This window comes from Parathielavia appendiculata (genome assembly GCF_033297405.1).
Source record: "Parathielavia appendiculata strain CBS 731.68 unplaced genomic scaffold N657scaffold_1, whole genome shotgun sequence".
Classification (NCBI taxonomy): domain Eukaryota; kingdom Fungi; phylum Ascomycota; class Sordariomycetes; order Sordariales; family Chaetomiaceae; genus Parathielavia; species Parathielavia appendiculata.
In genome coordinates this window covers 1,518,747-1,541,777 of record NW_026944220.1, presented here as the reverse complement: position 1 = coordinate 1,541,777, position 23,031 = coordinate 1,518,747, and the positions used below count along the sequence as shown (strand labels likewise).

The window sequence follows — 23,031 nt, the reverse complement described above, 5'->3', positions numbered from 1 at the left end:
CGTCTGTCGTCCCAATTCGAAAATCGCCTCTGAACCAACAACGAACGAACCAATTACCATATGGATCATGTAAGAGTTTGCCTAGCACATTCTCTTCTGAATCATTTCTCGGCACTAAAAAGAATGATTCTAGTCACGCGCCGTTCCCATCCTGCTCTCCTACAACCCGCCTATCGTGCAGAGCTCACGGCACTCCGAAAGATCTGTCGTTCTTTCATCCGTCGTTAACCCTCCCTGCCACCACTACTCGCCGACTCTTTGGCCAGCTCCTCAACCGTCTCGACATGCGCCTCATGTAGCCGTGATCCACCCTCCGCATCTTGTCCCACGGCATGTAGCCCTGTCGAACCCCCAGATGCTGCTTTCATTCCAGCTTCTTGCCGAATTTCGGATTTCAGAGTCTCAGAGACCCGTGGGGGAGTGCTTGTGTTTTGGGTTGGCGGTCCGTCGGCGGCGGCAATGGAGTTGCCGCGGCTGGAGTTTGTAGCCATGGTTTGAGTTGCCTTTTGTTTTAGGTTGGGAGTTAGGCTCTATGCGAGATCTCTCTTGGGTAACAGTGTTCGTTGTTGACAGATTGAAGTCTACCTCTTCCTTAATAAAGTGTTTCAATCGATGAAATGATGTCATTGGACAAGGCTACAGGACGGTACTGTTAAGTACCGTCTTTCTCAACCCACTCGTCGGACATTACGTGTAGCATGCGCTGATAGGCTGAGGCACCCCCGCTGAGCGCGAAGTAGAAAGCAAAGCCAATCAGGCAGGGTTAAACCTCTGCCAGTCCAGTGTCTGCCGAATTGCTCAAGAAAAGACCAGCAGAGGCAAGATCACTGTAAAAAACCGTAACATTGCACGGACTTGAACATTTCAGCCTCGCTCACCCCTGTGTGATGGCAGCCTCAGACACAAAACAAACAACAGAGATTTGTTTCCATATCCATCAATTCGGCCATCCCGGATGCTTTCTCACCAATGCAGACACGAAAAAGCTTGGTTGGCCGGGCATGGGTCGATAAGAGCCTCAAAAGAGCTGCTCGCCTTGTGGGTGCCGTGACGGTCAATTTGGACCTGACCCGGTCTGCGCCAGCACAGTTTCAGGTGAGCGAGGCTGCCATGTTACCTGGATGACCCGGATGATTCGCAGCCCAGTCAAGATGCTAACAGTCCCCGCGAGACATAGCAAGCAGCCATTGACCGCGTCCGAGAATGTCTCGCTCCAGAAACGCGCAGGCAGCGTCCGTCGCCCGCCGACGTGGAGCACGACAGCGCCGTCATTGTGGCCTCCAGGTCGCTCGCTGCCTGGCTGCATGACGATGGCTTTGTCTCGCATATGCTTGCCGCGGCCGGCCTGACCCACGCCTGCTCCAAGGAGCTGACTGTCTTGACTGCCGCCGTCGACGAGGTCCCTCGGTACGATGCCCGGCTCGACCTCTTCGGCTCGTCAGAAGGAATCTCAGTCTTACGCGGGGTTGGCCGCACTTTAATGCCATACCCATTCGACCCTCCATCGGCCAAAAGGAGTTCCCGGCCACCCTCTCTCAGGATCTCACTGCCGCCTACCTACTGGCCGGGCCGTCTGACTGTCGAGGTTCCGCTTGCCAACACCGTCTTCGCCAACGGCAGCCCGCATACACTCTACGCAAGCCGATGGCGATCCGATTCAGGCTCGGCCCCGACCCTGGCCGAAAGATTCGAGCGGCGATATCAATCAATCAACCTCACCAGAGACGACCTGGGCTTCCACGACAGATCTTTCAGCACAGTGATAGGCAACCTAATCCCAGTGACTACCCCGCGTAAGGTTCTAGGCAGCCTTGGCAACATTGTATCGCAAATCGAAATCGACGGCCAATCGGCTCCGGCGTCCAAAGAGCTCGAGTCCATTGTTCCGTCGCTCCTCGAGCAGCGACGCAGACTGCAGGGCGAGAACCAACCAGTTGGCCCCGTCGGCGTCTGGGCCCTGACCATACCACACCGATACATGGAGGCACGTCTGCCGACTCTGGCGCCCTTGCAGTTGAATGAATACCGCCCCGAGGATGAACTACGTTTGGCCAGGGCGGCTGCCGACGAGCTCGACTGGTTCATCGCCGCCCGTTGCCGATTCCACAGAGTCTGTGAGTGTCATAACCCGGTGGGCCCCGGCTGCTATCTGCATCTAACCTTCGACGACAGTGAGCGGTGGCGGAGGCTGGGGAGCGAAACGAGGCCTTTTGTCCTTAGATCCCCAGACCAGTCTTGCAACGGACGAGTCTCAAAACTTGGAAAACTTCATCAGGTCTTTCGAGGGAAACGCTGGCGGCATCGTCAAGCCGGGGACATTCGTACAGTTCTTCGTCGAGGCGGCTAACCCCACAAGGGAGGGGTTGGAAGCACCCTCGCCTCGCCGATGGGGTCCCGGTTGGAACTCAGACACGGTAACGACCGTGTTTGGCACTTCGGGTGCAGCACTGAACGCCTCGCCGCTGGACGTGGTCAACTCATGCCCGAGCCTGTTTGGCGCTATCTCCACGGAGGGCGTATACGTGTTCAAGAGCGACATCCGCCAGTCGACCAAGCTGGACGTCCCTCGTTCATACTTGCTGTCCCACCAGCGGTTTCCCGGCCCTCCGATGGAGAACCGGACCCGGGTGGTGCCTCCCACTCAAAAGGTGCAAGATGCCGTCCCCGTACTGGACGTTGATCAATATGAACATACGTAAAGATAGGGTGTAATACGCAAGCACGATTCCCCGTTCTCAACTACCGAGAGCGGTCCCCCAACGTGCCTCATTCAGCCCAATGTAAATAATCGCCTTGGCGGCGCAAATCGGACTTCCCAATGCTCAATCTCCCCGCAGGTCGAAGGAAGACCGCTCTCATGCTCTGGCCCCTCACAGAGCCAAACGACACGTGTACGAGACACGTCTGGATAGCAACGACGTACGCAAGCAGCGAGCAGCCACAGTTAGGCGGCCCATCTAGGCAACATCGTACGTGTTACAGTACAAAAAAGTAAATGAACAGGGTTTGACATTTCGCAGGTCTCCTGGGAGTTTTCCTCGGTTCGTATCAGAGCGCACAAGAAAAGAAATGCGACAATAGGCCATTAACACAATACTGACGGCAACCCAAACTCACCACTGGTACGCAAGAAAAGGGAGAGAAAAGAAAAGAGAAAAGAGGCACTCCACTTCCTTCAAAAAACGAACCATCTTCTCTGTATTCGAGACCTATCGACCTATGCAGACGTACCAGAACGACCCAGGCTTCACCGTCTCACCGACTCTCGAGCTTTCAAATACCTCATCCATCACAAGACACCCCTTCCTACTGCCTTAATCGACCACGGTCCCAGCCTTATACCCACCCAGCTTTGTACCACCCTCTGTCTTGAACTCGAGGACGCTCATTCCATCCTCATTTGAAACAATATTGTCCCAATACTAGCTAGGACCCCTTGATCATTACAAGATACTTTCGAGGATCAATGTATCGTCATGGTCGACATCGTCCTACTAAACAGCTACGGAAACATGGACGACAAGACGATTTAGTGAAACGGATATATTGGGCTTAAATATGAAACCAACCAGAGAGTGCGAATATATATATATAACCAAGTGACAGAGGGAAAGGACCAAACCCCTCTCAATGGGAAAATAGTAGGAGAACTGACTAAGGTACCTGATCTGGCTGCTCCTTTCCTTTCCTTTCCTTTCCTTTCCTCTGCCCCATATCAACATTTATAAGCCCGCTGCTGATTTGTGAATTGCGCTACGCTGAAGAGGTGGAGCCATCCCATGCCCATTGGGCCGCCTGCTCATGTACGTCATGAACGAACTTCAGGCTCAAAATACACAGCAAGTCAAACCGAATGGGAGAGATGCATGTTTCAGCCACTAGTAGGGAAAAGAGTTAAATGATCAGACCGTTATAGGAAAGACCAGCTGGCACGTTTCTGAGCTGTCGTAGGTATCACATGCAACAACAGTTACCGGTAGACGACAACAATCAAAATCAGACAAGATCAACGAGACAATAGAAAGCCCGAAATGCACAAACATAACAACGCAACAATGACCACCACCACCAACCACAGACAGGCTGAATGAGCAGAACCCAGTGCACCCAAGCAAAAGCGAGAGCAGAACCAAGCACAAAGAGCACACGGAAGCGAAGCAACGAGAACGCACCAACCAAGACCCGGACCCGAACCCCACACCAACGCAGAACCAAACCAAGAAAACCCAGATCAAAACCCCATCCCCATCCCAAACCCGATTCAGAGCGAATCGACCCTCCGGGGGCCGAACCCAACGATCACCCCCACCACTAACCAGCCAACACACCCAACATGGGAGAGCCAGAAAGGTAAAGCCCTGCGTTCTCGTCGACCCACTCCGACTATCTCAGGTACTATGCGACCTCATGAGCAGCTAAACCCCCCACCCCCCAGTCAGCTCAGAAGCCCTGCGCAGCATGGTGAATGTTTGGTTCAGAGAGGCTGGTGGTACGTGCCCTTCCCATGGGATCCTCCTGGTCCGCCGTGACAAGCGACGGGCTCTCCAGGGCATTGGTCATGGACTCGGCGGCCGTGATAGCGCGCGTTGCCGCCGCGAGAGACGGCCGCTGGATTGTCGCCTCGGTAGCGACTGCGGCTGCGGCTGCGGCTGCGGCCGTTGCGTTGGCGGCGGCAGATTGGTACGCGGCCGAGAGAGTGGGCTTATCGCGGCGGCCGCCCGTGGCGGCGTCGGCGGCGCGAGCGAGCTCACGCTCACGGTTCTTCTCGAGGAGTTGCCCGCCAAGCGTCGCGCACTTGAGGATGGTCTGGATGAGGTGGTTTTGCTGGAGCGGCTTGGACAGGTACTCGTCCATTTGCGCTTGGATGCACTTTTCTCGGTCGCCCATCATGGCGTGCGCGGTGAGGGCAATGATGGGCGTGCGTTGGCTGCCAAGACTGCGTTCGTACTCCCGTATCTTGCCTGTAGCCTCAAAGCCACCCTGCATACCGGGTTAGCATACTGGAAGCGAACCATGCTCATTAGAATAACTCACCATAATCGGCATCTGGACGTCCATCAAGATGACGTCAAACTTCTTCCGCTTAACCGCCTCGACGGCCTCCTCGCCATTTCCTACCACAGTAACCACGTGGTGGTACTTTTCGAGGATTTTGACGGCAAGCCTCTGGTTGACGGTGTTGTCTTCGGCCAGCAGAATCTCAAACGAGCGGGTGTTATCCGCCAGCGACGGGGTGGCTCTGTTCTCCAGAGCAGGCACCATGCCGTTCCCGAGGTCGATCAGCTTACACGGTGTCGTCATGTACGACGTGATGCCCAGGTCGAGGCACGCTTTGAGTGACACGTGAACCACCGGCGCAAGAAGGACGATCGGGAGGTACTTGAAGTCGTCGATGGCGCGCAATCTCCGGGCGTCTTCGATCGAATCAACAATAATGACATCGTACGGGGAATTTCCGGAGCTGCGGGACTTCTCCAGGGCCGGACTTTTCTCGTTATCGACGACAATCGGGACCAGGTTCAAGCCCTTGAGCATCTCAACAATCTCGGCCCCGAACCCGGTTCTGCCCTTGTCAATGAAGAGCACCTGATGGCCCTTGTATGGAGCGAGCTGCTTCGAGATCAATGCGATGTCATCGTTGGCCAGGCGAACAATGCATGTGAAGTAGAACTTGCTGCCCTTCCCGTACTCGCTTTTGACCCAGACATCACCTCCCATAAGGTTGACGAGTCTCTTGGAGATGGACAAGCCAAGGCCGGTACCGCCGAACTTGCGCGTCATGGACCCGTCGGCCTGCTGAAATGTATCGAAGATCAAGTCGAGTTTATCCGAGGGAATCCCGATGCCCGTGTCGGCCACGATGAACTCGATGGCGTATTCGCCCGGTGCGCTGCACTGCACCTGAGTGGCTTTCTGGATCGTGAGGCTGACTTCGCCGTGCTCGGTGAATTTAATGGCATTGCCCACCAGGTTCAAGATGATTTGACGCAACCTGAACGAATCGCCCACAACATAATCAGGCACCGAGCTGTCGACGCGGTATGTCAAGTCCAGGAACTTCTCGTTAGCCTTGACGGCCAGGGTCTTGAGGGCGTTGAACACGGTGCCGCGGACCGTGTACGGGATCTCTTCGATGACCATCCTCCTGGCTTCAATCTTGGACAGATCCAAAATGTCGTCGATGATGGTCAGCAAGCTGTTGGCAAGCGAGTTCACAATGTTGAGCATCTCTCGTTGATACTGCGTCAGATCTGTATCTAGCGTGAGCTGAGTCATGCCAATGATACCGTTCATGGGAGTTCGGATCTCGTGCGACATGTTGGCAAGGAATTCCGATTTGGTCTTGTTGGCAAGCTCGGCCGCTTCCCTCGCCTGCGTGTTCCTCTGAATGCTATCCCGGAGGTTGTAGACCATTTGGTTGATCTTCTTTTTGAGCTCGTCCATCTCGCCGGAGGCTTCGACCTCGACAAGCTTGGTGAAATCCCCGTCTGTTGCCGCATTCGTAATGTCACCGAAAGCTCGCACTTGAGCCGTCTGTGAAGCCCAGTCAGCCGACCAGATCCTGGGAGTCCGACACCATCATAAGAGAACCTACCAGATTGTTGGCCATGGTGTTGACATCCGTCGTGATTTCCTTCCATCTGCCTTTCAAGCCCGCCACATCGGCTTGACCACCCATGATACCGTCGACGCCGACGTCTTTGGCAACCCTTTGTACTTCATTGCAGAAAATGGACAGCCGGTCAACCATGTTATTGATGGTCTCCTTCAAAACGAGTATCTCGCCCTTGGCCTCAACGTCGATTTTGCGGCTCATGTCACCGTTGGCAATGGCCTGTGTGACGGTGGAAATACCGCGTACCTAGAGATGATTATGGTGAGTGAGCTGGGCCTTGCCAATAAGCATTTGTTTCGCCCGAGCGTACCTGCGACGTGAGGTTCCTGGCCATGGTGTTGACGTTCTCTGTCAGATCCTTCCATTTACCCTCGACATTGTCCACCTGAGCTTGCCCACCAAGGGTACCATCCGTGCCAACTTCCCTGGCGACCTTGCTGACCTCAAAGGCAAAGGTTCCCAGACGGTCAACCATGGTGTTGATGGTGTTCTTCAGGTCCAAAATCTCGCCTTGGACCTCGACACCGATCTTCTTGGTAAGGTCGCCCTTGGCGACGGCTGTCGTGACCTTGGCAATCTCACGCACTTGCGTGGTAAGGTTCATGGCCATACCATTGACGTTCTCTGTAAGATCGCGCCATGTGCCCTGAACGTCATGGACGGTGGCTTGGCCGCCCAGTCTCCCTTCCGTTCCGACTTCTCTAGCAATCTTGGTAACTTCGCGCGCGAACTGCTGGAGCTGATCCACCATGGAGTTAATGGTCTTCTTGAGCTCGAAAATCTCGCCTCTGCACTCGGCTTGCACTTTCTGGGTGAGGTCACCCTTGGCAACGGCTGTGGTAACCTTGATGATGTCTCGCACCTGGGTGGTCAGGTTGTTGGCCATGGCATTGACATTGACCGTCAGCTCATTCCACATGCCCTGTACACCCTCGACGTCGGCCTGTCCACCAAGGATACCCTCGGTTCCGACATCTCTGGCCACACGGGTAACTTCTGAGGCAAATGTCCGCAGCTGGTCCACCATGGTGTTGATTGTCTGCTGGAGTTGAAGAATTTCGCCTTTGGCGGGACGTTCAATCTTCTTCGTAAGATCGCCGTGGGCCACAGCCGTTGTTACGGAGGCGATCTCGCGCACTATGAAGGTCTATGTTAGCTACGGACTCGTCCGCAGGCATCATGACTGAGGAGACATACCTTGATCTGTAAGGTTTTGGGCCATGACGTTTACTGAGTAACAAGTTAGGACTAAAGTTTCTGTAAGTGATGAAGGATGAACAGAGACGCACCGTTATCAGTCAGCTCCTTCCATGTGCCGTCGACACCTTCAATCTGGGCCTGGCCGCCGAGAATGCCCTCGGTCCCAACTTCGCGGGCAACACGGGAGACTTCGCTGGAGAAAACCTGCAGCTGATCCATCATGGTGTTGATGGTGCGCTTAAATGTCGTGATCTCTGGGTCCATCTCGACGCTGTTCATGCGGACCTTCTTGGAGAGGTCTCCGCGAGCGACAGCCGTGACGATCTCGCCAATCTCACGCAAGGCCTTTTGGAAGGCCTCATTAGCTTTCTGGTGCTTCCAGAGTTCACGCTCCAGGGTCGCCACGCGCTCCTGCTCAATGATAGCAAGAGCCCTCTCCTGCAGCTGCTTCTGCTCAAGCAACTGAGCATTGACGCCAGCCAGCTCCTGGCGCTGGTTATCAAGAATCTTGGACTGATCATCAACATGCTCCCGGAGGCCCTCGAGGCAGGCCTCGTCGATGAATCCATTTCGCGGAAGGGGATACTTTGGCCTTCCTTTGCCCTTATCGCCTGCGAAGATGGTGTCGCCGGTCTCGTTCGGCGTGTCGGGAAAGAGGTGTGTAGTAGTTGAGTCTGCCCTCGCCTCGAGTTGCTGGACGCGGCGCACAAGGGCAGCAAGCTCCCGCTCGAGTTCGGTCTTCTCGGGGGTGTCAAGGCCTGGTAGTTTCACAGTCGGGCAGTCATCAGAGACGACTGGAGGCGTCGTCGGATCGGCAGCGAGGGACTTGACGACCGCAGTGACGGCAGCCAACGAATAGTTGCCGCTCATTCTTGCGGCGTGGGACGGCGTTAACGCCGCGGCGCGGGAAATCGATTCAGAAGCGGCCCCGACAAAACGGTCGCGAATGGCAAAAGAAGATTGCTCAGTGTAGGGAGAGTATTGGTAGCTCTAATGGAAAATCGGGCTCTTGCGCGGAAGTCTCGTTGTTAGATGCCGATGGGATGATCATAGAGCGCCAGAATTGATTGCAGGACGATTCGGGGGCGGATCTGGCGGGGTGGGTCGCACACTGCAAAGTGTCTCTGTTGGCGGTGCAGGATGCAAAACTGAGAAGGCCAAGGGGAAAGCGGAATCGCCCGTATCCACAAGGCCTTTTGTGCAAAGCGGAGTCTCGGCCGTGCTGAGCTTTGTTCGCCCCCCTTCGCACTGCCCGAATTCGCAAAAGAAGGGCAGATGAAAGAACGAGGTGCGGATGAACGTGTAAAGCAGAGTTTTCCAATTAGTACATTGAGCCAGTGACTGATGGCAGCCAAAGAGCGCCTTGAAGCGGATTGTTGCAATCCAGCGTGCAGGGGGAGGAGGAGAAAGGAGGGAGAATGGGGAAGTGCTGGGGGGGCAACCGTTCGGGGCGCCGAGTTTGGATAGATCGGCGGTCTGCTGCCCAGCCGCTGCACCACTGCCCCTTTTGGTTCTTTTAGCGGTGTCTGAGGATCTCGGCGCCGCTTGTGCATGCAACATGTGTTGAGCGGGGCCTAGTTATGTTAATTGTTCGATACTGATGCTGAGAAAAGGAAATGAATACGGAATAACTCGCTGCTGCTGAGTAAATATAACCTGTGCTGACTCGACCTAGACACATGGAGACAGGGAAGCCTAATGCGGAATTCAGGTACCGCAGCTCGCGATGATCAGACCCCAACTCTTTCTTCCGGCGCGCCGCTGCGATATCTATGCTAGGTAGGGCCTGAATCATCTCGTCATCATCAAGGTATGTAAGAATGATCTGGGGTGTCATCAAGCCTGGATCAGGCTGGGATGCGGGGCAGAATGGCAGACCGCAAAAGAGGATGGGACGGAAAGCTCTTCTTCCCCGCCCAAGGCAACCAACACTCTCAGCTGCTCTCATCACAAAAGCCGATGCCCGGGGCCAGAAAACTCCATGTCGCCTCTCAGGTGCCTTTGCATCCGATGTTCCACGTTTTCAATCCACGCTTCTGGAACCGCCAATGTGGGGCTACGCTACCCTTCTTGTACAAGTACCTACACAGTAGGTAATCCGGGCATCATCAAGCATCAAACCGACCCGATGCGCAGAGGAACGCTTCATCTCATGTCTCTCTATCCGAGAAGCGATAGACCGTCATATCGAGCAGGTTGTACGACTCATCTCCCGGATGCGCTGCAGCTCAGGCGGTTGGGCTGTCTTTCCCCTTGCCTACATAACCCAGAACCAACCACTGCCGTTGCCGTTCGTGCCGAGTCTGCATCGAGCCGCGACTCTTTGCCTCGCTCGGAATTGGCATCGAAACCGGGTTCGCAGTCACACAACGCATTCGACCTGTCAAAAGTCGCACCAGCTGTTATCCTTCGACGGGCACTGGCAGCCTTGTTTCAGAGCAAGTCTCGAGCGAGCGAAGAGCCGGCCAGTGATCAAGCAGCTTCGCATCTGGAAGGTCACTGGTCAAATGTTCCGGTTTCTTTCCAGGTTGGACGGCTCATCGGCTGCTAGCCGCATGACAGGAAGAGGGGCGGACCAGGCGATGGCCCACCACACAATGTGGATGCATTCGTACCCAGAGATTCTCACTTCTTGCTCCTCTCCTGCTACGCGTATTCTCATCGGATAACCTAGCCCACCCTTGTTTCTCACATTTGCTGTCTGAAGAGCCCGTGTATACGCCTGGCCAATGGTTCACATTCGGACTGCCATGTTTATTCACCCTCTTTATTTCATCGGAATCGACTCAAAACGATAATTTAGCTCAGGTCCGCCATAAGCCGCCTACATCAGAGGGCGTGTTGACTGTGTTGTCCAGAATGACTGACTGCCAGCTGAACTGAATTACTTCAACTCATGTCAATAACCTCAAACAAAGGATAAAGATGTCACAGATAATCCGATCCACATCATCCCACTAGACTAAGTAGTAGTTTCCATGTACTATCTAAATGCGTCCAACGGGAGAAACTCGGAGTCTTCAGCTATTCTTTCAGGCCACTTCATGGGTTCGAGGGGCAGTTACAGTATATCGAGGAGATTACCGGCAAAAATTTATCCAGTTAAGTTATCTATCTCTATTGGTTCTAAAACAGTATAGCAAAACCACTTCTCGCAAGCCACGTTATGTTCACTTAGACAACATTCACTCTTGCTTCTAGTAGTTTTAGGGTTACCTCATTCTAAGCTACTCACAGAAAAGAAAATGAGCGACTTGGTTGGGCGAAGTATATAGATCTCACTTAGACAGCAAAAGTGACGCAAGAACCGTTGAGATGCCAAGAACGATGAGATCTACCTTACCTAAGATAGTGCGGTGAGGAACATCTCAGCCAGCATAGAAGGATGAAATCTGACTCAAATAACAAAGGTGTTCTATGTCTTAAGCTGCTTGTGAAGCAAGCGAGTAACTGTAAGCTTGGAGCTTAGAATGCTTGAGGTGATTGATATCTAATTATAATATGATCAGAAGTGCCTTTCTTAGACTCGAGCTTAGCTCTGAAAGTAAAACTTCCAAATCAGAAAACCCCTTACTAAGTAAACAAGCCTCTATTGGTGAGAAAATTGCTTGGTTGAATATACTCTATATTACTTCCAGTGTAATGGTTACCTCAGTTCAGCATCTCGAGAATTCATTTCGATCTCAGGAGCATAGGTTTGGATGGATGGAAGGAATTTATTTCGCCCGGAGGCACGAAGCCTAAAAGGCCTCGGCACGCTAACTACATCCAAGTCGTTGACGTTCGATCATCAACTCGTTACAAAGGAGCATCGGGTAAGAGTGCTAGGGCAGAACGTTCAAAGATGGTCACGTGAGCTAAGCTTTCAGGCCTGGGATAATAGTATAGTGGTTAGTACTTCTCGTTGTGGTTGTGATTTGCTCAACCTCCGAGAGGACCCAGGTTCGATTCCTGGTTATCCCATTACTTTTGGACATTATACTCGGTACATCCGAGTAGAAGAGACGACTTTTCTTTTGGACTCGCGATGACCTCACTGCCACCTGAGACTCTTGTGGAAGGTACTGCATGTAATTTGAAGCTTTACGAGCAAAGCTGACACTTCTGTGGAGACTCAACTCGCGCCCCACGTCACCATTAATCCTGCGGCTCCCTCAACATCGAAAGTGCGGGGCACCGGGCACCGGCAACGGACATCCACCGATGGAGCAGCTCAAAGAAGTGGATTTTCCAAGTATAAAGCAGCAATCAATCCCTCACTGTCCAGGTCGATGACCTACTTTGGGCAACCACCTCAATCCAAATCCAGCCAGCTTGTCAAGCCCAAACTCCAACTCACCGTCGTCCTTTCGCTCCTATTCTTTGCGCTGGCCATCTTCACCTCTCCCGTCCTTCCCCGCCTGAACCTCATCTTAGGCCACCTCTCTCACCTCACCCGCCACTACCACATCCCATCAACCACACCCGCCGCCGCGACCACCACCACGACAACCACCTTCATTACCAGCGAGACCCCAACCGCCATGACCACCATCTACGCGCGCGAGCTCGAGATCGCCCAGCTGGCGGTGCAGCGCGCCGCTATCCTGACCAAGCGCGTCTTCCGCGAGAAGGCAAAGGGCACCGTGTCCAAGGACGACGCGTCGCCCGTGACGATTGGCGACTTCGGCGCGCAGGCGCTCATCATTTCTGCGCTGCGCCACAACTTCCCGCACGACGACATCGTCGCCGAGGAGGAGGCATCCGCGCTGCGGGAGGATGCGAAATTGAGGGGTATGATCTGGGGGCTGGTTAGGGAGACCAAGCTGGAGGATGTCGCGGCTGAGGGGCTGCTGGGAAGGGGCGTCAGGGACGAGGCGGATCTGTTGGATGTCCTTGACCGCGGGAAGAGCGCGGGTGGTAGGGTGGGACGGGTGTGGACTATCGATCCGATTGATGGGACCAAGGGATTTTTGAGGGGCGGGCAGTACGCGATTGCGCTGGGGCTGCTGGAGGACGGGGATGTAAAGGTGGGGGTGCTCGGGTGTCCTAACCTGCCTGTGGACGACGAGGCGCCGTTGGATGTGGGGATCGGGGAGAACCAGACGGATGAGGAAGGGCGCGGGGTGATTTTCTCGGCGGTGGTTGGGGAGGGGGCGTGGAGCAGGCCGTTGGGGACGGGTGCCTTGCAGGAAGGGAAGAAGATCCGGATGAAGGATATTGCGGATATGGCGAACGCGAGTTTCTGCGAGAGCGTCGAGGCGGGCCACTCGAACCAGTCCGAGGCCGCGCAGATCGCGCAGAAGTTGGGAATCACCAAGCCGAGCGTCAGGATGGACTCGCAGGCCAAATACGGTTCGATTGCCCGCGGAGCCGGCGACATTTACTTGCGCCTCCCGACGTCCAAGACGTACCAGGAGAAGATTTGGGACCATGCCGCAGGCGACTTGATCGTCCGGGAGGCAGGCGGCCAGGTCACGGACACCAAGGGCCAGCGTCTGGATTTTGGCGCCGGAAGAACGCTGGCGAGCAACAGCGGCGTGATTGCAGCGCCGGCGGGAGTCCACAGTCAGGTCCTCAAGGCCGTTCAAGATGTTTTGGGGCTGTGACGGAGTTCGCGCACATGGCCTAGTAATGTACATATCTATGGCACAGATACAGCCGCGTAAAAATGGTGAAGGACAAGACTGCTGAAGATACACGAATCCTCCCCGGCGCCTCTATTTAATCTTCTTCTGCTTCAGTTTGATGGTCTCGTCGTTGATGAAGATGCCCTTGCCCTTGTACGGCTCGGGCACTCTCCATTTGCGAATGTTGGCGGCGAACTGCATGATCTGCTCTTTGTCGATGCCCTCTAGCAGCACTCTTGTCGGCTGCGGCGCGCTGGCCTTCATGCCCTTGGGCAGGCCCAACTCGACCGGGTGCGAGAAACCCAGCTTCAGGCAGACGAATTGCTGGCCAGGGTATTCCTCCTGCTTGGGCCGCGGCTCGACCGTCGCTCTGTAACCGATACCGACGAGGCGCAGGACTGCCGTGTGCCCTTCTGATACACCCATAATGTAGTTGTTGAGGTACGACCATGTGGTTCCTGCGATGTATTTTGTCAGCCCCCTGGTTCAACCGCACTCTGGGCTGACGCGATGCCATACCCCACATCTCCCTCTGATTCCTCTGGTCCCGGTCCTTCACGCTCAGCTCTACCCTCTTCGCGGCGGCATCGTGTTCGATGTTGACGTAGTCGGGGATCTCGAGCTCCAATTGCCCTGCCCAGGTCAGCCTGCTTATCCAGCCAGAATCCTTGCCCCTGAACCACAACACTGGTGCTCACCCAGAGGTCCTTTGACTGTAATTTTCCTCTTGTACGTCTTGAGATACGACGTCATATCCTTCTTGATAAACAGGTCGCTAATCGCAAGCTCTACGCCCGGCGGTATTGAGAGCGGCGTCCTGCCAAGCTTGGAAGGGCGGGCTGTTGTCGCCGAGAAATTTCGCCTGGTTGGGGTCTGGAAGGCGGCGGGGACAAGGAAACCCGGAAGAATGACGGTTTGGGAGGGAGAGGTTCCGACTGCCCTATGCAGGGCTTGCCGCCCTGTCCTTGGTGCGAGCATTGTGAGTGACGGCGGACTGGATTCGCGACGTGCTGGATCGGGATTTTGATGCGATTGACGGGCCGGGGTTTAGAAAAGATGGGAACCACGGCTAGTTCCGGAGTGGGCTCTTACGTACCTTACACTTGATAGGACTTTACCTTACCTTACACAGCACATTGGTGTATTGCCGAGCCTCGTCTCAAATGTCTGCAGCTTAAAATCAACCTCTGATAACTTACCTTTATCCTAACGTCAACTTGAGCCCCAAGCACCATCTCGAATTCCACTTAATCAAGTTGCAGAGTTGACCACCTCTTCCAGCCAAATTATGTCTATGAATAGGTACCTTCATCGCGTCTTAGGGCCACCTCAAGCTTGTCTCCCCCATTCTCTTTCGGTAGAGCTTGGTAACGAGGCATTAGGGAGGAAACTTAAAAGGAACATTGTGGCCGAGTGCATTCAACAGAAAATCATTGCTGAGTTAAAGCGGAAATACGGTACCTAAGATACTAGTAACTGACCATCAAAGCTGTTGAGATCTTCTCGTCAGATGCCAGCAGTCCAGGTGTCTCCATTCCACACGCTCTGGACATATTTGCCAGTCGGGTATAATGGTAAGCTACTCACCACACGGTCTTTAAAATTTCCGAGTTCTGCCTGTTCATCTCAAAGCTAGCCATCCGCGACCTGAGCCAGCGGCCTCAATGTGACGCTTCAGGAAGTTCAACTGACACTGGTCTTGGGATGTGATACGTCTAATGATGCTGATTATACCGGTTGAGCAGTCCGGTATGATAATGTACCTTACGCCAGAGTGTCCTGGCAGCACTCTGTTACGCCTGCATCTTGCGGACGCTCCAGCCGTAAGAGTGACCTACGCTCACCTCGAATTTGACATCAGATGGTACTCAACCCATAGATCTGACGACTCGTTCCCATGGAGGACATGGAATCGATGTGCGATCCCGCGACTAGAGTCTCAGACGGAAGCCGCCAAGTGATAAAACATTAACTCCCAAGTCCAAATCAGCCAACCCTAAGACCGGCTCTGTGCGCGGCCCTTGACAGGTGCCGGCGCCGGTGATCAGATATGTAGTTTTTCAAGATCTAGCAAGACAATCTGGTGCCTCTCAGCTATTAAAACCATTCATGATCCACCCTTTGTTCACGTCAATAGCTGTCAGAGACTGTCACTGTTCTTTTCGACAAGCGCCCAGAGTCAGATAGCAATACAGTAGCGACGGAAAGGGGCTCGTTACTTGATTATCATGCATCGTTTAATCAACCATATCAACTTGAAACCTTGAATATTGTTCCTTGACCAAGTGATGTCATTTCAGCATTGTCGTCTTCCCATCCAAATCTGCCACTGCTGCTACCGGTACTTGAAATGCCTTTGATCCTGGTCGAATAGTGTCTCTGCGGACAGTCAGATCTAGTGCGCTACAATGGGAAATTCAGATTGAATGCACCATGCCAGCAGCCATTGTCATTGATCAACAATACAATCAGATAGAAGTCATGGTTCCAGACCCTGTGGCCTGAATCTCTTTGGCAACTCTTAACATGTAGGCGGTCAGTGTTGTCAGGTGATTCATTGCTCAAGCTCTGCAGGACTGCGGCAAGGGAAGAAACATCCTCCTTTTGAACCAGGACACGAAGCATCGCGAAACCATCCACGCTAACTTGAGGAGTTGAAGTCCAAGTTAACTGCCACACTACGAAGCAAAATGCTCCTTCCTTTCTTGTCGCCATGACTTAGCCTCAAAATCTCTAGGAAATTGCGCATTCAGGTGCCGTCCCATCCTTCTAATCTTCAACGACCACCCGATAAATCACAACGCCCATCGTTCCCATGCTCATCGCTTATTCTTTCCACATCTTCAACACTGATTATCCTCTGCCACCACCCTGGTCTCTCAAGACGACTGCACTTGCGACTCGCTCAAAGTATAGCCACGCGATGACCAACGTGCAAGCCCGCCTACTCCTCCTGGCCCTCTCAATGCCCTGCGTCACTGGTCCCTCATGGGGGAACGGGAAGAGGGCTACACACTGTAGGCTGTGTCGCAATCCTGCAGACGGGAGTGGATGGGCGACTAACCTTGGACAACCGCGCCAAACAAATTAAAAGCCCTCTGAACTGCTGCAGAACTCCCGTTTACCCAACATCTACGCTGTCGCCCTCAGCGAGCTCCAAGAACTCGAGTCGGAGCCCCTCTGCCATCGCGTTGCCGCCCGCATACTAGTCAACAACTGCCAACTGGTCAACGGCAAGCATGAAGCGACCATTCTTACCGACAGCGGTCGGCAGGTCCGCGACTTTGTCTACTCGTAAGCCGCTAGTCTTGCCATCTGCGATCTTGAGCGCGGGAGCTTTGCCATACCGAACGAGGGCGCCAAATTCCGGGAGCCCTCGCTCAGCCAGCTCGCTCTGAGGGATGAACCTCAGTTGCATGTGAGCCCCTGCGAGATTGGGCTTTGTCTCTCGGCGCTCGCAGCGTCGGATGCTGCCTGGAGCACGTGGGTGAGCTACCGCCCCAAGGCGCTGTGGTTCTGCGAGGCGGCGCAAGCAGACAACGAGAAGAGTAAGTGGCATGATTAATCAATGTCGCAGTCCAAACTAACCAGGTCGTAGCCCAGAACATATTGCTCTATCAACGACTGACAGGAGTAATCGCCCAGCTCACCGACGCCGTTGAGGCCGAACTACAGAAACGCATGGACGACCGATAACCGCGCTCGGCAAGCAATGACGAAACTCGAGCAGCCCACGCCACACATAGGACGCCTGAGCGAAGGGCTGGTAAGGGTGGAGAGCTATTTCTCACGGGACTTAGAACAAGCAATGAAAAAGACGTCGAAACCCTTTCGCGACGGGCTCCAACATGCCGAAGACCTACAGCAGCTGCTGCACAGTTTGCCGGCAAACGTCCTGGAGAGCAACTCACAGTTTGCGCTCGCGCATGAACAGTCGCTTCATCAAGCATCCCAGCGAATCAACGACGAGATGGGCGCGTTGATGGCAGTGGTATCGACGGCCATCGCCTCGTCCAGCTCTCTCTCGCAGCAAATAGTAAGTCCTCAACACAGCCTGCATCCCTTCAGCGACGCCAACTAAACTCCCCAGCAACTCTCAAGCCAACAGGCCGCCGCGCTCCCCCAACGCCAAGTCAGACATGGACCGCCTGGTCACGGCGACTGAGACGCTGTCCGCATCCTCACTCTAACGGAAGGTGGCATTTGCGGCGTTTTCTCTATCTTCAGTCGGGTCTAGTACGACGTTTGGTATCTACATTGGCGGGCGTGGTTTCGGCGGTTATACTATTTAGGTATCAGCAGCATGATGCATGGGCTGGCGCACAAGGCGGGACCTTGAGATCTTTCATCGTTCATTCGGCGGCGAGATACACATTCGCATCGTCTAGTAGCTATGGTGCAATGATGCAATTGATACCTGGGGTTTGTTTCGGTAAATATGGTTATCTCCAACGCCCTTCGTCGAACGAGGTTCTGTCACTCTCTCCTACTGCTGCTCCATATTCAGGATTTCAATTGGTTCAGCTCCACGATACCATCCCATGAGAGCAAGTCTCATGAATGCCGCCTTCATGATACTGATCAATCTGGGCAGGACGAAATGCAATTTTTGTTGGTACCAATTAAGCTACACTAACGTAGATAATGACTCCATGCACGATCGGGGTATCCGCGATGTAGACTCCCCCACCCACAAATTTCCCAAGCCAACCCGAATGCCGCAACTCCAGAAACCATGCATGTAATGTATCTTAGGTATTTCAGTACTCACTGACCACCAGAGTGATGATGAGCCTCCCTAGCCGCCCTCAACTCCTCTCCCAGCCGCGCAATCAGTCGCTCCAAAATCCACTCGGCCTCTTCCTGCGAGCCCATCAGCGGGCTCCTGTCCCCGACCCAGCTCCAGGGGTAGAGGCAAGGGGAGTGTGTGGAAGCAGTTTCGGTCTCCCTTTCCATCGCCTGGCCCTTTTCTTCTCCTCCCTCCCTGACCGGTATCGCTTCGCCACCATATGCACGCTGCGGCGTTTTTGCATCGCCATTATCCCCCTTCCCATCATCCCCGCCGCCCTCCTTTATGACACGACCTTTCTCCCGCCCCTCCTGTCCGTCGTTCCCTTCATTGACACCTTTCTCCGAACCCGTCTCATCATCCCCACCCGTACCCCTTCCCCTACTGCTACCCTCGAGACTCTTCGCCTTGCCATGTTTGGCGCGCAACGCGGCTCGCCGATGCCGCTCCGCGTCCGCTTCGTCCTCGCCAATTAGGCGCAGATACCACGCCCACTCGTGAAAGGAGTATTTCCTTGGGGGGTGGTGTTTCAGGTGCTCCGTGACTCGGCGGATCTCGTCGATTAGTGTTACGTGGTAGTCATGTCTATTGTCTGGGATTGGTGGTGGGATGGGGGTTTGTTGTTGTTGTCGGGGTATGGAGGGGGGTTGATGCTGCTGCTGGTGGTGGTGGTGGTAGGCGGTCGAGTCTGTGCGGAAGGGTTTGGATTTGCGGGAGGGGGATGAGAAGGTTACTTTCGTGTTCGTGGTTGAGGGTGGTGTGGTGGCTGTTTCTGCTGCCGCGTTGGCTTCGGCTGCGGCGGTATGGCCTTCTTCCAGGCGTTCGCGGTCTGCGCGCTTTTGTCTGGTTTCGGCTGTGTTGGCGCCTTCGGCCTCGAGGTCGGCTTCGTCTTGTTGCATTTCCTGTTCGGCGTCACCCCTTTTGTTATTGCTGTCGCCCATGGCCTCTTTGAGCCGCTGCGGCTGGCCGAGGAGCCCAGTGGGTTCTTGCTCAATGTCTTCGTCAAAAAGAATGCCGAACGACAGCATCCGCAGCAATTGCTTGACGTCTCTCTTAAATCCGCGCTCGCTGGGCAGAATGGTGACTGTGGCGACCCGATCTGTTCCTTCGCGGATGCCCTTGATGATGGTGTCGCCTGCATTGGAGATCAAGACAGTCATGGTCGGCAGGGCCAACAGCGCCCAAAACACCCAAAACGTCTTGCCGGCATTGGATACGGGCGTAATATCCCCGTAGCCGATGGTGGTCAAGCTGACAAATGCGAAATAAAAGGCGTCAAAGTAGCTCCACCCCTGGTACCGCACCTCGCACTCCTGGAACACCTTTGCACCGACCAGCCACAGCACCAATGTGGTGCCGGTCGATATACCCATAGCAACCCACCGACGGCGACGGTGAGCGACCTCCTGGATCTTGCGCATCAGCTCAAACTCGCGCTCTCTCCGCTCAAATTCGGTCAGGCCCGAGGCGTCGGTCCGGACGGACGATAAGGTGTGCGGGTCATCCGTGATGGGCACGAGGATGTCGTCTTTGCCCAGCCGCGTCATGCGCCGGAGAGTCCTGCGGCGCTTCTTTTCCACCATACGAGCGCCGAGTCGAGTTTTGCCGCGGTCTAGAACCAGGCTGCGGATGGAGCCAATAACCAGGCCGAGACTGATGATGCCAACGAGCGCGTAAGGCAAGAGCAGTGCTCGGCCAAGTGTGGTGGTGGCGTAGAAGTCGCCAAAGCCGACGGTAAAGAGGGTCACGGCGGCCCAGTATACAGCGTCGAGGTAGGCCCAACCTTCGATTTTGCAGAATATCAGGGCACCAACAAGCAGATACAGGAGGAGCATGATGGTTTGCAGCATCAACGTCCGCTGGCTGGGGGTCAACATGAAGTCTTTGGGGTAGCGGCCGAGGTAAGCACCCTTGTAGGTGACAACCATGAGAGAGGCGACCAGGAAATAGACTAATCATCTATGGTCAGATGGGGATATCGACTCTCCAAGGGTGCAGTCACTGACCAACGGCCGCGTAGACTCCGTAATAGAAGGCTTGGGACCAAATGAATTCGTCGGCCGGCTCGACGACGAGGGGGCCGGCACCAGTGGCAGTGAGGGCAATCAGAGTAAAGGATGAGATGTACCAGCCGATGATGGTGACGGGCTGGGCGATTGTGAAGCTGAGGCGCCTAGTCATGTTGAGCAGGAGGGCCATGTTGGCCACGATGGCGATGAACAGCTGGACGGCATTTATGGCAGTCAACCAGGGCGGGTCGCGGATGAAGGGAGCAGCATCCACGTCGGTCCCTGGGGGAAAGCTCTGTCGCCATGGCGTGACGAGGGCGCAGATGCTGAAGGCGGATGCCACTGGGCCAAGGGTGCCAGCGATCATGGGAAAGGCCGAGGAGGCGAACCACCAACGGCTGGAAAATGGTCAGGGATGAATGTTCTCTTCTGTGTTTGGTCTCTCCAAAAGACTTGCCTTGGGTCCAGATGACCCCAATCCCTTGCTTCCTGCTTGGAGTCATGTCCACGAATCTCGTCGCTGGCGTCGTTCATGATGGTATGGCCGGATTGGTCGAAGGTCTCTCCCGGACCACCTCGAGCGCTGTTCTAGGTTGTAAGACTAGACTTCATGATGGGCGATTGGATAGGTTGCGTTGTCCCGAGTGCTGAACCTCCTATAAGTCAAAGGAGAAGGTTGATATGAGCCGAGATGTTTGGAATGTAAGGCGAACGATTGCCAGCTTGGGCCAGTCGGCGTTTTGGACGACCATGACGTCTAGTTGCAGTTATTTGGTCGTTGAACAAAGGCACTTACAAAAGAGGCCCACATTCTCCGGGGGCGGATTTTGATTGGCTCGAACCGTACATGAGCGAGCCAGACGGTGCCGTTTTGATGGAGGTTGGCTAGCACGCCAAGAGTTTGCGGATAACAACAGCATTTTTAAACTCAGATGTCCTTCTGCGTTTTAGATGCCCTTCACAATGTGAGACTGAGTTTCAAGTTATGAGCTGCTCTCATGCGCACCAGCCAACATGGAATGAACCCAGCTTTTTTCTGGTTGAGGTTCAACTGAAGCTGACGAGGCAAGGTGTGCCTTGCGATACATGCTTAGGCACATGGACAGAATGTCGCGATGGCTCCGCTTCTCAAGAGGCTGGCTTGTCGCTCAGGCTTGGAATCCCCGGTTGAGGTTACTCAGCACCCGCTCCTCGGTCGAACATGTCCGTGTGCCATGCGCATCTTCAGGTGACATCACCGTGAGGTGAGCTATTGTTCACACCCGCTTCTCGATCCGCAGTCTAACATACCTGCCCAGCCTCTACAACATCGCAAAGCACAACTCAACCATCCCTTTAATCATCTTCATACCGCCGTTCTCTCAGCCGGCTGAGCAGACTCCACTACCATCATGCTTCCAGGATTACCCAACCGCTGTCATCAACTACAGATGGCTGGCCCTTGAGGGAGATGACCGGCGGGAGGGTCCTCTCTACTGGCCCACACCGCTCCACGACATTAGTTTCGGCTACTCCTGGATCAAGGACAATCTCGGCGCTGGCACCGATGTTTCCACGACCCCTCGGGCTGCCTACGTCCATGGGTCGTACCTCGGCGCCACCCTCGCCGCCGCCCTGGCCTTGACCGAATCCTACGTGCCGGTGACAGGTCACTCCATGACCATCCGCGGTCTGATAGCCCAGAATGGCATATATAACTGGACCATGTTCCTGCCGGATCACCCAATCCACGCCCCCAAGCCCATGATAAGGAGGAAGAAACAGGGCCTTCTCAGCCAATTCCTCCGCGAGCACCCGGAGCGGCCAACCACCGTCGAAGAGGAGGGCATCTTCACGGATTTGAAACACCAAATGCCAGCCCTTTTCTCCACCCCGGACAACCTCTTCGACCCCTTCGCCTCGCCCTGCCTCTTCTTCCACTCACCCAACGTCCACGTCCCAGACGACTTCACCACTCCGCTCACCGCCACCGCCACCTCATCCCTTCCTTCAAATTTCATGTCCGCAGTCGACGCCCTAGCCAACCACTCCTCCTCCCCCTCCTCAGATTCTGACCCCAATTCAGAGTCCGAGTCAGCAGAAGACCTCCTGGAAAGCGCAACCCTCCGCGCAAAGCTTCTCAAGCCCCCACGAAAGGGCTACCTAACCTACCCTCCCCTCTCCTTCTCCTCAAACACCGGTCCCGTCCTGCGCATCCCGCCAACCCTTCTCCTCTACTCGACCCCACAACACCATAATCTTACACGAAGCAGCAGCAGCAGCAGGCAGACGGCCCTGCGCAACAGCTTTGCGGCACAAGCCCGCGAATTGGCCGGTTTGATGCTCCGGAGCGTGGACATGTACGAGCTGAGCGGGCATGGGCGGTATGGTCGGGGCAGGGAACGTGATAATAGGCATAAGGGGACGGCGCTGCAGGTGGAGGAGGAGTGGGGACAGGTGGTAGAGGATCCTGATGATGATGGGGGTCGGAAGATGAAGGTGGACTGGGAGAGGAGACGGGAGCTCGAGAGGCGGGTGCAGACGTTCGAAATTTCCCCGTCCCAGCAGGCTCAGGAAGAGCGGGGCGGGTTGAGGCTCGGGTTGGATGACAGGGCGGAGGAGGTTGTGAGAGAGTGGTTGAGCGAGAGGATTGAGGAGGATTTTGGTGGGGACGGGGACGACTCTGTATGAGTTGAGCTTGTGGTTCATTGTTCTGGCAGGATAGGTAGACAGGAGGAGTTCGGATGAAAAGCCTGCCCAAAGCACCACTAAGTGGTTTATGCAGAAGGTCCAAGTTCTCTGATTTCACCGACTACCACTGAATGGCCT

At 54.8% G+C, this 23,031-nt stretch overlaps 9 protein-coding genes and 1 non-coding gene across 10 annotated transcripts; 6 read left to right on the top strand and 4 right to left on the bottom strand.

Moving 5' to 3' along the window:
• Positions 1-969: 969 nt before the first annotated feature.
• N657DRAFT_629636 (uncharacterized protein) lies at positions 970-2,699 on the top strand (the record flags this gene model as incomplete). The annotated part of the gene is made up of 3 exons (XM_062790907.1): positions 970-1,095; positions 1,178-2,114; positions 2,173-2,699. The coding sequence occupies 3 exons, from the start codon at positions 970-972 to the stop codon at positions 2,697-2,699; spliced, it is 1,590 nt and encodes a 529-aa protein (XP_062652329.1).
• A 1,741-nt stretch (positions 2,700-4,440) lies between these two features.
• N657DRAFT_676324 (uncharacterized protein) lies at positions 4,441-8,686 on the bottom strand (the record flags this gene model as incomplete). Its single annotated transcript, XM_062795886.1, has 6 exons — positions 4,441-4,980; positions 5,035-6,534; positions 6,596-6,862; positions 6,927-7,753; positions 7,814-7,846; positions 7,906-8,686. The coding sequence occupies 6 exons, from the start codon at positions 8,684-8,686 to the stop codon at positions 4,441-4,443; spliced, it is 3,948 nt and encodes a 1,315-aa protein (XP_062652328.1).
• Positions 8,687-8,759: 73 nt separating this feature from the next.
• On the bottom strand, positions 8,760-9,502 carry N657DRAFT_29346 (uncharacterized protein). The gene has a single exon (XM_062786647.1). The coding sequence runs from the start codon at positions 9,367-9,369 to the stop codon at positions 8,845-8,847; it is 525 nt and encodes a 174-aa protein (XP_062652327.1). The 5' UTR covers positions 9,370-9,502; the 3' UTR covers positions 8,760-8,844.
• Positions 9,503-9,741: 239 nt separating this feature from the next.
• N657DRAFT_29312 (uncharacterized protein) lies at positions 9,742-10,587 on the top strand. Its single transcript, XM_062786646.1, has one exon. The coding sequence runs from the start codon at positions 9,798-9,800 to the stop codon at positions 10,365-10,367; it is 570 nt and encodes a 189-aa protein (XP_062652326.1). The 5' UTR covers positions 9,742-9,797; the 3' UTR covers positions 10,368-10,587.
• A 1,102-nt stretch (positions 10,588-11,689) lies between these two features.
• N657DRAFT_t18 lies at positions 11,690-11,779 on the top strand. The gene has a single exon. It is a non-coding gene; the product is annotated as a tRNA-His (tRNA).
• Positions 11,780-12,339: 560 nt separating this feature from the next.
• N657DRAFT_561326 (3(2),5-bisphosphate nucleotidase HAL2) lies at positions 12,340-13,404 on the top strand (the record flags this gene model as incomplete). Its single annotated transcript, XM_062788054.1, has 1 exon — positions 12,340-13,404. The coding sequence occupies one exon, from the start codon at positions 12,340-12,342 to the stop codon at positions 13,402-13,404; it is 1,065 nt and encodes a 354-aa protein (XP_062652325.1).
• Positions 13,405-13,515: 111 nt separating this feature from the next.
• On the bottom strand, positions 13,516-14,403 carry N657DRAFT_560659 (mitochondrial 54S ribosomal protein YmL16; the record flags this gene model as incomplete). The annotated part of the gene is made up of 3 exons (XM_062787991.1): positions 13,516-13,883; positions 13,945-14,058; positions 14,124-14,403. 3 exons carry the CDS (start codon positions 14,401-14,403, stop codon positions 13,516-13,518), a joined length of 762 nt encoding a protein of 253 aa, XP_062652324.1.
• A 1,945-nt stretch (positions 14,404-16,348) lies between these two features.
• Positions 16,349-17,590, top strand: N657DRAFT_629632 (uncharacterized protein; the record flags this gene model as incomplete). Its single annotated transcript, XM_062790906.1, has 5 exons — positions 16,349-16,399; positions 16,538-16,699; positions 16,754-16,973; positions 17,226-17,461; positions 17,534-17,590. The coding sequence occupies 5 exons, from the start codon at positions 16,349-16,351 to the stop codon at positions 17,588-17,590; spliced, it is 726 nt and encodes a 241-aa protein (XP_062652323.1).
• A 602-nt stretch (positions 17,591-18,192) lies between these two features.
• On the bottom strand, positions 18,193-20,590 carry N657DRAFT_562126 (voltage-gated potassium channel; the record flags this gene model as incomplete). The annotated part of the gene is made up of 2 exons (XM_062788114.1): positions 18,193-20,165; positions 20,221-20,590. 2 exons carry the CDS (start codon positions 20,588-20,590, stop codon positions 18,193-18,195), a joined length of 2,343 nt encoding a protein of 780 aa, XP_062652322.1.
• Positions 20,591-21,143: 553 nt separating this feature from the next.
• Positions 21,144-23,016, top strand: N657DRAFT_686064 (uncharacterized protein). The gene is made up of 2 exons (XM_062796813.1): positions 21,144-21,467; positions 21,522-23,016. Exons 1-2 carry the CDS (start codon positions 21,310-21,312, stop codon positions 22,891-22,893), a joined length of 1,530 nt encoding a protein of 509 aa, XP_062652321.1. The 5' UTR covers positions 21,144-21,309; the 3' UTR covers positions 22,894-23,016.
• Positions 23,017-23,031: the final 15 nt, after the last annotated feature.

Bases quoted from the DNA above. Each gene is read 5' to 3' on its own strand.
- N657DRAFT_29312 (XM_062786646.1), top strand. From the start codon at position 9,798: ATGTCGCCTCTCAGGTGCCTTTGCATCCGATGTTCCACGTTTTCAATC.
- N657DRAFT_29346 (XM_062786647.1), bottom strand. From the start codon at position 9,369: ATGCACAAGCGGCGCCGAGATCCTCAGACACCGCTAAAAGAACCAAAA.
- N657DRAFT_686064 (XM_062796813.1), top strand. From the start codon at position 21,310: ATGCTTAGGCACATGGACAGAATGTCGCGATGGCTCCGCTTCTCAAGA. The intron at 21,468-21,521 runs GTGAGCTATTGT...ATACCTGCCCAG, and splicing joins TCAGGTGACATCACCGTGAG to CCTCTACAACATCGCAAAGC.